The sequence below is a fragment of the Ambystoma mexicanum genome, chromosome 2p, assembly GCF_040938575.1.
Source record: "Ambystoma mexicanum isolate Mex_15411 chromosome 2p, UKY_AmexF1_1, whole genome shotgun sequence".
Classification (NCBI taxonomy): domain Eukaryota; kingdom Metazoa; phylum Chordata; class Amphibia; order Caudata; family Ambystomatidae; genus Ambystoma; species Ambystoma mexicanum.
In genome coordinates, this window is record NC_090923.1 from 381,882,079 (window position 1) to 381,899,504 (window position 17,426).

At 43.1% G+C, this 17,426-nt stretch overlaps 1 protein-coding gene across 2 annotated transcripts in view; it reads right to left on the reverse strand.

Annotated features, from left to right (window-relative positions):
* Nucleotides 1-17,426, reverse strand: part of PTPRG (protein tyrosine phosphatase receptor type G) — a 1,528,043-nt gene that overhangs the window by 414,604 nt on the left and 1,096,013 nt on the right. For both annotated transcript variants that reach the window (XM_069643751.1, XM_069643750.1), the window contains one exon: nt 14,332-14,464. In XM_069643751.1, coding sequence (XP_069499852.1) covers nt 14,332-14,464 — 133 coding nt within the window. The remainder of the gene's footprint in view (nt 1-14,331; nt 14,465-17,426) is intronic.

Consider the following 17,426-nt stretch of genomic DNA (forward strand, 5'->3'; position numbering starts at 1 on the left):
TGACCTGTGTTCCAATAGTCCTTCACCAGAGACGGGGCCAGATTACAGCAATTTTGCACTGGTGCAGGTGCAAAATTGCACAGTATTAGCACTAGGGCAAGGTTTTCCCTGTTTTTAAAAACACTGGGACATATTAGAAAACCACTGCATCATGACGAGTGCAGTTTGGCATGGTATAAACATCGAAGCAAAACATTCCCACTGCAACAAAGATCACATTTTGACGCATTTTTGGATCAGGGCAAAGTTTGCCCTAGTGCAAAAATGCAGTGAAAATATATCTTTTCTGCACTAGGGCAATTTTTTGCCCTAGTGCTTCTAACATGCCAAACTGCGCTGGTCATGGTGCAATGATTTCTAACACATCCCAGTGTTTTTAGAAATGGGTCCAACTTTGCACTTGTGCTAATACCGTGCAAATTTGTACTTGCACCGGTGCAGACCTTCTGTAATCTGGACCCTGGAGTGAAGTTAGAGATTCTGAATAAAACTTTAATATGGGAAACGTTTTACCTTTTGCATTAAACAAGAGAAAGTCAATTTATTTGCAGAGTATTTGATTCTGTTGCCTAAATAGTCATTGGTAATTGCTCTATGTATGGATACTTGTGTGAATTAGAATGAAAAGATTAGTGAGACAATGGCAGAGAGGTTGTATTTACCTTTCTGTAAACCAGCTGCCTGTATTTATTTGAAACATTGTGGGCGTCTTACACAGCATTGAAAGTTTGATGGTCATGTTCAATACCTTGTTTTCTACATATTCATATTAACAAAACAGCCCGTTTCTTGTCCCAGATTGTGGTGTGAGAATGTCATGGTGGGGGGATTCTATCAGGGATATTATTCCTTAATGAACCAATTATTAGAAAAGTAAATATATTCCAGAGTCCTAGCTCATTATTTAGCAGTCACCGTGTCTGAAGCATGGTTCAGGTAAAACACGTTAGACCTAGCTTTTTAAAAAAAAAACAAAAAAACTTCAGGGTACCCTTAAAATGCCCTGTTGGAACAAAGCTATCAACAAAAGAACATGCGATAAAAGAAAAATGGTGATAGCATAGTGAGGTGCATTACTCACTACGCAAGTTCATGCAAAAGCACTTATTTTAACTGAAATTAGCATTGAAACCAATCTATTCTTCCAGCATCTAGTCAATTCTGTATTAGCAGAAGAAGCAAGGATGATCCTATTATCACACCTTGCTGTTCTGGCAATGGAATCAGGAGTGACACGCAGAACAGCATTTCCCTTGACACCAAACCTTGAAAGCGCGAGGCATTCAGAAAGTGAATGACTGATTAAGCTGCCTTCTGTGACGAACGCACAGCATTAGTCAAAACCTCTAATTCATATGGATACCAATTGACTCGGTAAGTTATGAGTAAAATGATAGTGGTTTGCATAACCTTTATGTAACTCAAACAACATAGGCATAGTGGAGCCAGAGATTTTCCTAGGCCCCATGTAGTTGCTAGGACCTGGTTTGGCTGCGGGGTACTAGCATTTCGCTTTTTCAGTTGCAAAGTTTGCAGATTCCAAACGCTGTTGGTATCTGCATTTCTACCTCTTCCAATGTTGGGTAGCCGGTGTGGGGAATCCTGCGGATCCCTTACCAAAAAACGGCCTAAAGTCTCCTCCCAGGTGGCCACGAGAGGGCAGACTCTTTCTGATCCCAATCCTGGTGTTGGTGTACTGCGGGAGACTCACCTGGGTGGAGACAAGGCCCATGGTAGTGGGGAGATTCCATGGGATAAGACACAGTATTTCACCTCTGAGATGGACACTCTTGCCACTGGGTCAAAGGAGGAACTGGCTTATTGTCACTTTAAAATATCTTAACCTCCTAGTAAAGCTGAAAGGGTATACTCTAAGGTTGTAACCCCACAACATATATCAAAATAACAGGTTTTTTTTGTATCCCTGAAATTAAACATCTTCCTTAATGCCAAAGGTAAACCAAACAGGATGATGCAGACTTTTCAACACCACCTGTAATGAGATTAAATCCTCACGATCCCTCATCTAAAAATACTGAGGGAATTAAAACCACCCTTAAAAGTGCAAAAGGAGTGAAAAACCGTAATCCCACTGGGTCTTAGAAGAGGGCTGAGGATACATGCAGAAGTAAAGAACAGGCAAGCAGGCCTAATAGCCTTTGCCAGGGACCGGCAATTAACATTAAGGGCATGCAACTGAATTCAATTGTCCCACCTGAGAGGCATAAAAAGCTGCAGCAGAAGGAAGAAGCCGCTAGAAGGCTGGCAATAGTGGCAGAAGAGCAAAAGGCAGCAGTTCACGAGGAAGTATGATCACTTAAGGGATGCTGGGAAAAGAAGAGTAGATTTCACTTGCAGGTTTTGAGTTGGTCCTGTGTTCTGTGAGAAACCTGAAGGCATTTCATCTATCTGCTAGCCCCCAAGAATCTATCACCCAGGTGGTTTGGACATGACCATCACTTTTGTATCCAGTTTTGGGGGTGGACAAGTGCAGGAGGATCACCTGGATGGGGTGTCTTCGGGGAGTGGAAGTGGGACACCGGACGGCGAGACGTGGTATCCCCTTTCCTGTAACACTTTTATCCCATCCTACCCGGTAGGCTACGTATGGACTCGGCCCTCCCTTCCTTTTTCCAACACAAACACTTTCTTCACGGAGAACTCACTGTGAGGGAAAACAGACTAACACCCGAGCAGTATACCTGATATGTCCCCATTACAATGGTCAGGCAAAGTCAGGCAATTACTGATCAGTACACACACCTGACTTCCATCACACTTACCCACACAGATAAAAGGCGGAGCACAAAAGCACACTCTGAGCAAGGCAAAACACACGAGGAAGCAGCCATTCTAAGATGGCAGTTTAATATGAGGAGAAAGACGGCAAGACCAGAGAGGGTTGGCAAGGAGGGAAGTGCCATGACCACTTTGGAGAAAAGCCACTACTTTCACAAACCTTAAGAGGATTAGAAACATGAGACCTGGAATTAAAGCTGAAGAAAGGTGCATTGCGTGTCAAAGGTACCTGGGGCTTTCCCGTGTTGATTGCCAAGGCGGGGATGAGCGGTTGCCGCCGTTATATTGTCCTTGGCTCCTACAACAAAGCAGCGCCAGTAAAGTCAGCACAGCCGGTGAGACTGATCGCAGAGAGGGCTGTGTTAGAACCAAGGTTGCAAGTGGCAACATTGTATGAAGAAATTTGAAGGCAACAGTGTGTGAAACGCATGCGATGAGCGACACGAATATAATTGACTATCCAAGGAGTAACTGAAGTTTTGAAGCCAAGACAGATACCAAATACAGAGTGGTCCGGCTCCACATGGGTGCTCATTCGAAGGTCTCTGTTAGGTATCCAACTGAGAAGTGGAGAGTGTACATTGTGAATTAAGAAATCAAAGAGGTCATGGCTAATACAATCTGAAATTGGTCCGAGCCCGGCTGATGGAGACTAATTGTGTAAAAAAGGGGGCTGAGGGGGGGATCCGGGTTGAACCCATGAGTCACCCAAGAAAGGATATTCTCTGAACATTGAAGAAGCGTATCTGAGCCCGGCTGAGGGGCGTCTAGGGTGAATAGTGAATCACCTGCCTTGAGTACTTGTAAGAGGAAAGGAACCAGTCATTTATTTTGGTACATCAGGCGCTCTGAATCAAGAGACTTTGATAACTTAAGACACTTAGGCAGACAAGGCCCTGATGTTGGTAATGGAACTGTATTCTCATGCTGAATAAGCCCAAGAGTGTGCTATGCTCGGTGTGTACCGCCTTCTCCCGAGCAGAAAACGTGAACATCCTGACATATAATTTTGTGAACACTTCTTTCTTTTTCATGAACACTACCCCACACTATTTGTATTTAGAGGTAAGGATTGGCTATTGTTTTGTTTTAGTATAGGCCCTTTTATTTTGATGAGACTCCACTAGGACTGCATTATTATTTGACGGTCGTAGCTTGCTCTCATCTGTAGATTTACGATTAGTATAGGCGTTTATAACACCCTTGATAAAGTTCAATAAACACCCTTGACCTGTGGTCACTTGTGTCTGTCTTACTATTGATACCATGCCTTCTTTACAGTTCACAAACCCGGTTTGTTCGTGACTGCGCTGAGAGAGACATGCCAAAGTTAAAGGTTTTCCCAGGTGCTCCTAATAGCTGTGACTGCAGAGCTGAGATTGTTCTCCAACCTGAGGCTATGGGCAAAAGAGAGCAGAGTGACAGTAGTGAAGGAGACTCCCGTGGACGAGGCCGGAGCGGAGACACCCATGCTGCAGGGGGGTGGGGTGTGGGTCCCAAGAGTGCTTGAAGTAGTAGTAGCAGGAAGAAAGTCAGGAAGTGAATGCTGCATGCAACCGCAGTGTTTTGGAGCTAGTGAGTGAAGCTCCGTACTCCAATTCACTGAAACACCTTGCCGGTAACTAACCAGTTCAATTAGAACTTGCATAGAAGTGGGAGTGAGTAGAAGTTGTTTGTTGCTGTGGGAAGTCTATCACACAATTTATCACGCACACTTAATACAAGTCAAAGTGCTTGTGTATACAAAAAGCTTTCTAGTATCCATTGTTGCACTAAATAACTTTACCAAAGTGGTCGCGTGTCTCCAATTAAGAGGGAGAATGCAGTTTTCAATCACTTGAAAGGTAGAATCTGACTTTCAAGTATGGATGATTGTGATTCCTGATCCAAGTTAAAGTATAACTCAGTATGAATGAAAGGGAACGCAAGCCCTTACAGTTGTTTGAAGTTAAAATTCTCATCAAAGAGTGGTCCTGTGTACCTTCATATTTTTCCCTTGTGAAACCTGAATCTTCTAACATCCAGAACAAGTACTTTGCAATTGTAGAAGTTGCTGAAGTAAAGAGAGGAGCAAGCATTAACCACGCCAGTAGGTGAATCCTAAGTGAAACCAGCCCTATTAAGATATAACCAACTATATTTGTAAGTTTTTAAAGTTGTTACAAGTCCAGTGTCCTCTGAGACAAGAGTGACAAGGTTATCCAGATTTGGAAGAGTGGCAATACAACTTTGCTGTATCTGCAGGAACCAAGAATGTGTACATAAAGCTGGGCAAGGCATCTGGGAGCTTGTAAAGACCATATTTACAATCTGTAATGCTGCGACTCTTGAAGCTGAAAGAGCAGCAGTCTGGAAGCAAAGGCAGATTATATTGATAGCAGTAAGACAGACAGAAGGGGCAAAGAGGCTGCCCCTTTCTTAAGGCATAGGATGGAAGAGTGCCTTGCCTACCTGTGGAGGTCGAAGAGTCTGGTATTTAAGTTGCCTTTCAAATTCTCAAACTACCAAGTTGTAACAGAGCTAACAGAACGGTCATTGTCTATAATATTGTCAGATACGATTATATTGAACTGTGTCAAGTCTATCCTGGAAGGAGGTTATCCATTATTTGCATTTGTGCGGTTTCCTTTTTGCTGGAATTGGAAAGGGAACTTTTCAATAGATGGATAAAGAACTGTTGCCAGTGGATGTATGTTATGGTGAACTTTTGTTTCTTTTGGAACATTGAAGAACTGATTAAAGACTTTACTTTTCTTTGTGAATTCTTGGTGAGATTGACTTTGGACATTCCTGGAAAAGGGATCTACCCAGCATAGGTGAAGGTTTTTACAAGTCACTGGTTATTTGATAATCAATTATTTATGTTGTTTATGAATTATGATTTACTTTCAATTTTGATAGTTTAAAAAGGGGTTGGAAAACTCATCTTGCCCTATAACTAAGATGGGAGAATTCTTGACCATCAAACAAAAAGAAAATACAGTCCTAGTCAGTCCTAATGCCTGCCCTCTTTCTAATACAATCAATGTGTAAAGGGAATGTATAATGCAAAAAGGAAAATCAGTGTTCAAAAGAAATGTCAGTATTGCTGAGTAAACTCCATTCCCCACGTTTTGTAGCACAGAGTAAGGTGGCACACTTGGACCTTGCGACACACTTTGGCTTCAGACAAAAGGATGCATTTTGCTTTGTGGACTGGGGCCCACTTGGCCTTCCACGAAAAGTTAGTAGTTTATCCGCTGGACCTCTCTGCTTTCTCTCACACCAGCACAGGTCGCCTTTTAGCTTATAATACATTTCAACAAAAGTTTGTTTACTTCTAGTTACCACAATTCAGTACAGGTTTCCCTCTGGCCAGCTCAACACTTTCAATCATAATTTGTGGTGTTTCCATCCCCAGTCTTCAATCACACCTCCATAGGCTTCCCTCCACCAGGCTCAAGCCTCCTTTCACTTTCTTTCCTATGTCGAAGACCTTCGAAACTGCAGGCTTTTGCTTTTACCTCTGCATGACCACTTTGACCTTCTTTCCTACACCAAGGCCTCTCGGTAAATATAGTTTCAAGCACGGTACTTACTTCAAACTTCAAAGATCTCTCACATCCAGGTTTACCTCTGCTGGGATCAAACCTAACAGTTCAAATCTTGCCTCTTAGTTTCTCTTACCTGTCAGTCTAGAAAAGTAGACACCCCTCAAACAGAAGGCAATGCAGCATAATTGGTTGGCCGAAGACCAAACGCCTCATTTAAAGTGTTAAGAATATATGCTCATTAGTCATTACATAGTTACTAGCTTAACTAGAGAGCGGCCCAGAATCGCCATTTTGTTTCTCTCTCTGTACTCTCTAACGTTGCCACTTTGCCTCATGTAAAACTGCTTGCTGTAGATATTATTTCGCTTCAATGGTCCAAGGCTAAAAGACATGTTGAAAAATTACACTGGAGAGCCAGACAGAAATGCCCGGTTCCCTCCCGCACATATCCTTGAAGGCAAGGAGCAAGGCATTTTAATCAGTACACGGATGCCAGTGAGTCTCCTTAAAAGAATAGCAATGCACAAAACTAATATTAAAGGGTTTGAATTAGGTTCTTCTTTATGGCACCCCTTCTGAGCGCTGTGAGGCCCCGGAGAGCAAGCTGACCTCTAGAGCGTGAATCGAAACCAGGAGATAGTAAGGCCTGGAATGTGCCAGTCCCCCTACGCGCAGCTTGTCCATGAAAACAGAAGCGCTGTGTTCTCACAAATAAAGAATAGTGTCTGTAAATTCGAGATTGCAAACGGTTACTAAATATGGTGATCTAAAGTGTCATATTCGTCACCATGGTCAATTATCGCCTCCACTTCAAAGGGAATTAATTAGGGGCGGCATAGAATGTGTCAAATGTGTCATTACTGATTGTAAGATGCTCATTTTGTATATATGTAACTGATGTACAATTTTCGCTCTCTTGTTTCCCCCCCCCCCCCGAGGTCTGTTAGACACACGTTGCGGGGCGTGGGACCATTTGGCCAACTGGGACTATTTGTTTTACAATAAACCCTAGATTTTTGGGAATACAACCTCGTGTCTGGTGTATCAGTTCGTGTGTGGTGATTGTGCCTTGTTTCCACATCCGAGAGTCCCTCAGTGGCCCCTTCATCCGGCTGCTTCTATGGCATCAGACATTTCACAGAGATTTTCGATTGGGCAATCTTCTTTCTCCGGTCCACTCTGTTACTTTGCATCTTTAATTTATAGTTCTTTACTATAGCTGGTAAGATAGCTCAGCGGGTTGAGCTCTCGCTGCTGCGATCTGAGCTTGATCTGCAGGTCGCAGGTTTTGAATCACGGCAAGGTCAACTCGAGGTCGATAAATGAGTACCAATTTCGGTTGGGTGATATTGTATGTAAATATGTTCTCTGTAAAGCGCTTTGAATAAATGCGCTATATAATTAACACATCATTATCATTTACAATGCTTTGCTTTCTCTTGTGTCTTATCGGCACATGCACAACCTTCATTCATAACACAGACCAGACTTTCATTGCTTTCATCAACTCACTGGCTGTGTTAATTCATTTTCGTCTTTCGTGGCTTTGATCCTGAAGTCAAGGCTGATCCCACAACTGCTGCTTCATGTCCCCAATCTGCCGCTCACCCGGGAGGGTGGCTGGTATCCTTGAAACACAAAGGAGGTCTGTTTCTTCTCTCCAGCCAGGCTTCCTTGCGCAACCTTTATGGCCCTTCAGAGGTTACCGGGTGTTCATAGTTTTTCCGCATCTCGATTCCATCCCTCAGCCTATCGCTCTGCTCCGCATAGTTTCACTGTTGCCCTGGAATAACTGCTCCTTCCCGTGCATCACCTTACCCAGAGTGTGTCTCAGTGTTCCACCTTTTAACCATGTGGGGAGAGCTAATAGGTACCATGTGTTTGTAATTAAGAAAGTGCCTGACCGTGCCTGATCTTATTAGTGGGACATGTCCAATGTATTGCATGGGTGGTACTCCTTTCAGCCTTAGATCTCCTCTTTCTCGACTCAGTGTTTATGTAGGAAAGGGGTTGGGTGGGTGGGAGATCTTGGAAGTTGGAATATCCTATAAAATAGTATGGGACGGGTTATTTGGAAAGGAGGGATACCATGTCTCGCCATCGGCATTCCTCCCCCACTCCGCAAGGACCCCTCAGTCAGGTGACCCTCCCACACTTGTCCACCCCCAGCGTCTGGATCCAAAGGTGATGGCCGTGCCCTGACCACATGAGCAACGGATCCCCTGGGTCTAGGCAGTTAAAGACCCTATGGTTTCACAGCTAGGAGAATTTCCCTATGAATCTAGACTAGGTAGGGAACTCCTTGATAGACTAGGTTTAGTTAGGTTTTCTTTGCACTTTTGCACAATAAAATGTCAAACACTGAGAAAGCCACAAGCAGTTGTCCACCTCACATTACTGAACCCTCACACAGGCCTGTTCATAGATCAATTAGGTTAGTCTGTTGCCACTTTTGTCCAAAGTAAGGGCCCCTAAAATTGAACAGACTGCCAACATCCCATCAATGGTATTCATCCATGACCACCATTCTCACATCAACTAAGTTCTTGAATGCCAGTCCAGATCAAGGAGTGATCTTTCACAAGCATCGTTGAGGGATCATGGCTTGGACCGTGCTGTGATGATCACTCACACTGTACAAATCCAATCCAAGTGCCTCCGTTTAGGGGTAAAAGGTAGTTTCTTTATTTTATTGGTGATTCATATCCTGCTTAATGCCAGACCTCTCTAGCTTCTAAATGCTAGAACATTCTGCATGGAAAGGGAAGGGAAGGGAAGCATGTTGTCGCTCAGCTATCCCACCTGTCCAAGTGTCTGACAGGGGTTTGGTAAAGTTGGGTGTCACTCATTTGTCTTGTTCTTTTTGTGTGTTGGACTTCAGAGCCCAATCAATTTATTATACCATTTTTAACACCATTTGTTGTGAAATAGTGACAAACACTACTTTCTGGTTACAGTTCCAAGTGGGTCTTGTTATTTTTCACAATTGCAGCAGTCTGTTGATTTGTCATCTTAACAGGGCGAGTGATATTTTGACTAAGTGTTTCAACATGCAACAGTGACCTTTCCAAATAGTTGTTACAGAACCTGAACAGATGTAGCAATGAGAAACTGCTTTGTTGATATGTCTTTATCCTGGAAGGTGACGGAAGGTGGGGCCAAAAATCAGTGTTCTTCAAGTCCATCACACTACCTTTGGGCTTATCCTTTGCCAGTGTGACCATAATTTCTAATAAATGTAGCTACCCAGACTGTCATGTTGGGGATTTTGTTCTTGAGTAGAACACACCTCCGATTTAATCTTTCTGGTCCCCAATGGTTTCATGAATGGCACACATTTCTTTTTATGAGTTGGTGCAGAGTATCGGAGTAGCAGCAGAGGTCTTGGAATACAGCAGTGACTGTGGGGGTGTTTCCCTTTGAACCACACAGGATTGGCTCACCTGCAAGCCTGGTCTTTATCTGCAGCAGTGCACTGAAGTAGCGCAACAGCGACACATGCAAAGTGTGTCACCGTCATCCGGTGATCCGGTAGCGTACAGGGGAGCAGGATTGGTGCCCTGGAACGAAAACAGAATGGTGGGGGATTCTGAATTCCCAGCATGGTTTGTCTGTGCCAGTGATGAGAATTACAGACCCCGGAGAGTTCTAACCCACCCAATCCTTTAAAAAAAAAAGTAGAGCATAAATAGGAAGCCCGACATCCATGGGTCCAGTAAATCTTAAATGGTAAGGCGAGAGCCAAGCCTGTCAGTAGTAAAATTACAAACTACGTTGCCTCAAATATTGAGGCGCAATTTAGCACTCCGATGGAAGAACAAAGAACACTATAGCATGATTAGGGTCAAAGAAGACCGATACTACTTTACACCTACTGTCTGTAGAAACTGCAATGTTCTCACCAAAAGACGGTCCCTATTGACCTACCTGGTCTCAAAGTCAAATAACACGATGGTGGCAAATGAACAGGCAATTATTCAGGAGCAAAACCACTCCAGCAAACATTGTAAACTGGTAACTTTAAAGCTCATTTAGCTAACACGGACCTATTGGACAAAAGCCTTCTGTGACACTCTCCCCGCCCCCATTTTGCTTTCATGAAATCTAGGTTATCAGAAGTGGATCTGGCAGAGTTGGTGAATTATTAACTAATGGGGAAACTAACTAAGCTAGTGGAAATGTAGGATCACCTAATACCCTAGCTAATGCAATTACTGCTGCTTCTTCAAGTAAATGGATAAGTACTTTACAGAGCAGAAATCTGCAGCCCTTGCCGATTACTCCTTTGAAAATGCAGGCATTGGATTATTTATTAACTTCCTTAGTTGAACTATGTGAAGAGACAGGAAATCTTTAAGAAATTGGGCACTGTTAATAATCATAGTTGAGCGCCTTGAAATTACAGCAATTATACCAACGTCATCTGTAATTTATTGAGATCTTTGAGCTACCAACTGGTGTGCAATCAGACAGTTGGGATTGGGGGTCTGAAAGTCTGTCGATTCCCATCAACAACCATAAATCAGTAAAAGAGATGGGAGCAGCAACTGCTGCAAGTTCTGGTAAAAATGAAGGTGGCGGCTCCTACTCACTATGGTGCGTAATGATCTGGTTTTGAAGTATGCCAGCGCCTTTGATATACTTTTTGTCACAGATCAACCCCAGATAGTGTTGGTTTACTATGGGAGACATTTACATCTCACATTTGTTGTTTTTCTTCTGCCCTCTGGTTGCCGTTTGGAGGCAGTGTACGGATAATTGAAATTTTGTGAAAATGAAATTGGTTGAAATACCCAAGGAGGATATTTTAGGTTAGATACATTTTCAACTTAAAATGTATTTTGGATTAGTTTGCATGAGATGTGTATTCCTTGTATATTTTTAGATGTTCTCCTTTTTTCCCTGTGATGGAATTAGAACTGCCCTGAGGAAGGCTTGGTAGAGAAACTATTATACCCACAGAGCTGAAACTGAAGTTGGCACATGACGACTCATTCTTTGGGAAATGTGTTACGCTTGGGACATCAAGTCATTCATGCGCCAATAACGGAGTTTCAATTTTTAGGCTCTATATGGGCATAAATATCTGGGGCATATAGGTTCTAATACGACCAGATGACTGGGTCAAATTACTAGTGACCATGATAGGTTTGATGTACTGTTTAGCAGGCCTTTGGACATTATGTTTTGTATTAGGTGTGTGAATTTGTATGTATGCGTTGTGTGCAGGGCTCAGAGGGGATTGTTTTTATAATTTTATTTATTGCTCTAGTGAGCAGTTGACAAATGCACTTTATTTGTCTAGATGAATTTTATTTTTGGTACAGACTTATGATGTGTTCTTACTGAAATAAAAGTACTTAACAATAGATACTTCTCACAAATTTGCCTCGAGTACAGACTGTCACAATGTTATGAACTTAATCTATTGTTTGGACATTAAATAGTGAATTGGATGTAGAACCCTGTATTTGTTTATGTTGCTGGATTCCCATTTATTCTACATCTTCGATTTGTACATATGGGTACACCTCAGATATGTGTAGTGGGCTCAACTCAACAACGCTGCTTGAGATGGAGAGGCTGAAATGTAGTCCTGATATGGCTACATCTGAGAGAGTAAATACATGGCGTGGGAACAGGCTGAGTGTTAACAAAAGAAATGGTGAGGGATTTGATGGGGATAAGCAGATGACGCCCTGAGATGAGTGTAGCAGGGTCCCCACAGCTTCCACACTTCTGAATTTCGCAGAGAGGCATCTTATTACCAGAAATAGTATTCCTCCAGCAGACACATCCACGTAGACCTGTACTCCTGAAACTGATGGGATCGCACAATAAACCATCATGCCTGTTGGCCACAACACATAATTTCTTACAGATATCAGAACAGAGCTGGCACTTGCAGGATATGAATGACACCTGGCCTAGTAGGATCGTTGTCCGTCCTCCCTATGTTCCCCCTCCCTTGTCTCGTTGTGCCTTGAAACCCTTGTGTATAGGCGCATTATAAATGCCATATCATAGCTTGTCCATTGCAAGTTTATTTATTTTGAGTAGAAAACACATCTCAGAGGTCAGCTGTCTTTACTTGATGTAAATGTGAAAACAGAACAAAAATAATTCTATATATGGAAAGATGTCAAAATAAATTGAGCAAAGAACTCAGAAATATTTACAGTTTCATTTTGACTACATCCTACCAGGCTACACAGACTTGTTTTGTTACGTCGAACTACTACAAAAAGATAAAAGAAAATACAATAAAGCTTTCTGATAAATAAAATGAAATTCTCAGAAAATTGCTTAACAATTGCCCATCTATCGGAGAGTGATGCTCGAACTAAACATTGATAATTTGAAATGTTGGTGCGCTGATTTCTGTTAAAATACTGTACTCTAAGTTAGTCTTGCATAAGCACTGTAAGTGACGAGCAACTCTGCCAACTATGCCAGCACAATGTATCATCTGTTCCGTGAGAACGTTTCTTTTGTTGATGGGTGTGATAACCTTGCTCCAACCACACATTTTTTCAGGGTACCCAGAGATGTTTTTCCAGAAAGATGGGGTGTACATTGTATTGGTGCATCAGGTAAACATGCCCTGGTTCTAGCAAGGACTTGAAGGTAACTCAAGTAAGGAAAGAAACTTGAGGCAGAATCAAATGATGGCCAAGGGGCACTTCAGTATCTCAATCGCGGAGGGCATCGGAAGAGGGTAGTGTTGCTGCTACTGCTTCTGTGGAGGGCTTACAGAGGGGCCATTATGCCAGCAAAGATTACCAGAGGCAAAAAACAGAATATGAAACTGAAGCAATGCAGTACTTAACCGGGGATGAGGTGGCAGGAGGAGGCAGTGGCAAAGGGGGGCAGGGATACTTTATACAGGAAGGAGTGCACATTTCACTCCCGGCAACTAAGGAGCACACTAACAAGCTAATGGAGATGCTGGCAGAGAGACCTAAGGAGTGGGACCGTCAATGACTAACTCAGGTAGGGGAGGGCAGAAAGAACACAACCTGTGGAAGGATTTTGAGAGTACTAAAAACAGTCTCCGGATGTAACGGCCCTGAGGGATGAAAGCTGATTTTGAATGTGAATGTAACGGGTACGTTGAAAAAAAACATAGAAATAATGGGACGGAAAGGGGCCATGGAATGGTAGATCTTAAGTAGAACTGCAGGCTCAAATGTTTTACGGTCGATTGTGAAATGAGGTCTGCCGGCAAGGGGAGACAAGGAGGCCCAAACACACAGTCATGGGATCAAAAGTGAAAAGGGATTTTAAGGATGGGGAAATTTGCAGGAGCACGGGAGGTCTGGGGCCAGGGGCCAGTGTGGCCAATATGTATGGGATGGTATTGTTAATAGTGAAGCATTATGGTTTGTATAAATCCATATATGTACACGTTTAGGGCATTTCAGTTTGTAACCTAATGGGGCAGAGGACGTGCAGTCGGCCTGTTGTCTACTACCTTCATCAAAAGGCAACCATTTTACAAATCAAATGAATGGGTGGGGGCGGGTATATGGGGGGGGGGTTATGTCTCCCCGCTCACCCCGAAACGAGAACCGGATTGCTTTACCCTTGATAGTTACAGTATAAAAGCGTGCCTTGGCATTATCGGGGCCAATTGTTTCGATTACCAAAATGCAAACGTCCTAATCCTTCCAGAGCAAGCACAAGGTTTGCGATACTGCCGTAGCCGATAGCAACCCAGTTCTACACGATGTTGCTCCACCACCCCTTAAGCCGAAAGTGCGTGCAGCCGTCCTAGCAGCTTGCAATTAAGAGACATTAAAAGCCAACTCCGCGGATCCAAAATAATCAGCAGCCCAATGAAGCCGGCAGCTTGCAAATACAGATTGTACACGACACATTCTAACAAAGAATTACATTGACACAACACAAGGCACGTTAAGGGCTCAGAGTCAATAGCATAGCATTAGCGAATCTGAAAAGCCGCCTTCAGTTCAGGCGTTTCAAAGCAATGGCTCACCTCCAATACACGAGAACTGCAATCAGAAGAATCAGGCACACAAAAGTCAGGGCGGACACAACCATCAGCGGGATAATCCACTCCATTTTGCCAGCCTGAGGTCTGCTCGTCATGCTGGAGCTGTTCTTCTCTCCTACAAATGAAGTGTGACACAATAGAAGTCAGTAAGCAGGGAAACACTTGACAGCACAAAGGGGATCTACCCCATTTCACAGCACTGGACGTTGCACTGCAGTTTACTCCACCCCCCGCCCCCCTCAACTTTACCATGTACTCCACACATTCCCCCAGTTTTTGCCACCACCTGCCCTGCTACTAGCTCTACCCCTGCTGCAGTAACATGTGATGATTACTGCAGCGGGGGCTTGGCAATACCACACAAAAGAGCATTAGAGTCTGCTCTATGAGAGACTTAAACAGTAGTAATCCAATAAAAGGCAATCAATGGCTTTGCAGTTATTTCAGAAGTATAGCCGAAAACTAGGTGGCATTTTGCCTTTGAAACTGGCTGAGGTACCATATGGGATAGAAGCTATGCTGTGATGTAGGATTGTGAGCCATGTATCGGTGGTTCATGGCAGTTCCCACAATGTGTGATCCGGGCTTTTTGGCCGATTGATTATTCACAGTCAGATGTTCTCTTACCTGAGCAATTCCACACCATACATCTGCATTGGTTGGTTGGTTCTCCAGGGCCAAAATACATTTAATGAGTTGTTCATGATTGCTCTTTAGCCCCTAAATTGGCAATGCATCGATAACCAGTCTTTACATGTGACATAGTGCAGGAGGCAATGACCAGTTTCAATAACATGTATATAGGAATAGCAAGGAAGCTGCATCGAAACAATAGCTACACCTGAAAAGCATGAGCCAGGAAGCTTAAAACCGAGCGAGATACAGCACAACAACCATTTGTAATTATGCACTTTGGCAGTCACCTCGAACTGCAGCACTAATCCACTGGATGGGACTTTTGGGAACGGGGAACAGGCATGGGGCCACAAATAACACCAATCACTCAAAAAGCAAAACAAATAGCATTTGCTATCAAGTAAAAATTGTAGAACATTGCATGTTCAAATAACTGCCTTAAGGAAAGCTGGGGTCTGTATGTCCTTTAAAAAGGAAAAAAAAAATGTCCAATGTATCAGTGCTGAGCATATTTATGCATAGCTGAAGTGGGCAATGTAAGGGTTCAGGAGTAAGACTTGGACACAGTAACAAGTTAAAGCATGAAATTGGACCTTTGTTGCCGAAATAATTAGAGGGCCTTGGGAAATCCTACCCGTCCCTATGTCTATGAGGAGTTTCCCAGCCACAACAAAACTAAGGAACTTGCGTCAGGATTTTAAACCAAAGAGTCCTGTGTCCAAAAATACTAAACTGACCCTTACATGCTAAACTTAAAACAATGTGTACAGGGGGATTTCTGTAAACTATGAACTTGTAGCTTTCTTTAAGAGTTCCAAATAAAGTTCTAAGGTGCCTGAAAACAAAAAGGAATGAAAGTTATACGAGAGGAAGGACACCTCCCTTTCCTTAGGTTTCTTTTTGTTTTTCACTATCTGTCTAGTACTTCTGGAAAAAGGTTGAATAATGGTCCAGTGTTTCAAAGGACTCTTCCCCCTTGTGACTTTCTTTACACAATATATTTCACTTCCCCATTCTCAAGGGGGCGACAGCATCTCCCTCGAGTTTATAATCTTATTGCGCTTCCACTGTTTTAAGGAAAATCACTCTTTCCTTTTGTTCCTTCTCCCTTTCACCATCCAATATATTCCAGGGAGAATATGCCTTCCCTTGAGTCTCTTTCAAAGAGTTTTCCTGAATCTTCATTTTATCTCAATTAATCTTAAAGGGGTATGGTTCTACCTTTTTCTTTTGACTGTGCCCCTTTTTTCCCCCTGGTGTACTCTCCTGCCACGGTATTGTGAATATTACTGATCCTCAAAATGGGGTATGGGTCTTCCTTTTTGTATTCGTTCTCACTGTTCCACGCTTTCAGGTTTACGTGTCTTCTTATTCCTGGTTTACTCTCCGGCCAGGATATCACAATTCTGTTTTCTTTGGTGCAGGTCCCAGACACACACAGAGCCTGGTTTACTCTCCTGCCAGGGATTTATATCATTTATGGCTGTGAGTCCCATACTCACTGTTTGCCTGGTTCACTATCCTGCCAGGGCTTTTCTGTTCTCTGGTCACTCATCCAAGAAATAATGCTATTATTCTTTTGGAAAATGGAAATGGACAAATGAATAGATCTGTCGAGAGATCTGATGATATTGATATAATGCACGCTATGCAACAGATTTCCACTCCTGTTACACCAGGCCTTTGTTTTTTAATCTGGATTCAACTAGTATTAAATCATTTTTGTGAGGGTGAAAATAAATTTAATTTGATATAGCGCCGAAACCCAGAGGCATCATGGCACTTGCAGATAGTAAGTGGTTACAGACAAAAACAGGTGACCAACATAGTACATTGTAGGTTTATACATATTTGGTAAATAGCCAGGTTAAGAGCTTTTTGAAGACAAGAAAAGAATGTTTAGTTTTGGATCAACTCTGACAGAGAGCTCCACAAGGTGGGGGTGGTAACACAGAAGCCCCCACGCACCCTGCTCGCTTATGGTTGAATCTGGGTGTAAGTAGGGCCAGGCTGGAGGAGGAGGGGAGAGCATGAGTCACGGGTTTAGCTGAAACGCCTAGGATAAGGTAGGAGGGGGCATTCTTGTGCAGACACCCGTGAGTGATGGCTCATGTTTTAAATTCAATGTGTGCTTTTATAGGGAGCCATTGCACTTCCTTTCTTGTTGTTGACATATGGCTCGAGAGATGTAAGCCCAGGGCAGCTTTGAGGGCCTTGGTTTTGCAGGAGTTGCAGTTTTGTGACTTTTTTTTGCAGAGGTCCCCGAGAATAACATTGCAATAGCCAAGCATATTGCCAATAATGGCAAGTGCAAGAGTAAGGCAGTTTTGTGAGGAAATGCATTTCCTATTCAAGGAAATGAGTTTAGCCGTGTAGGAGGCTAGTACGTTGATATTGCGGGACATATTGAGCTCAGCATCAAGATAGAGCCCCAGACTCAA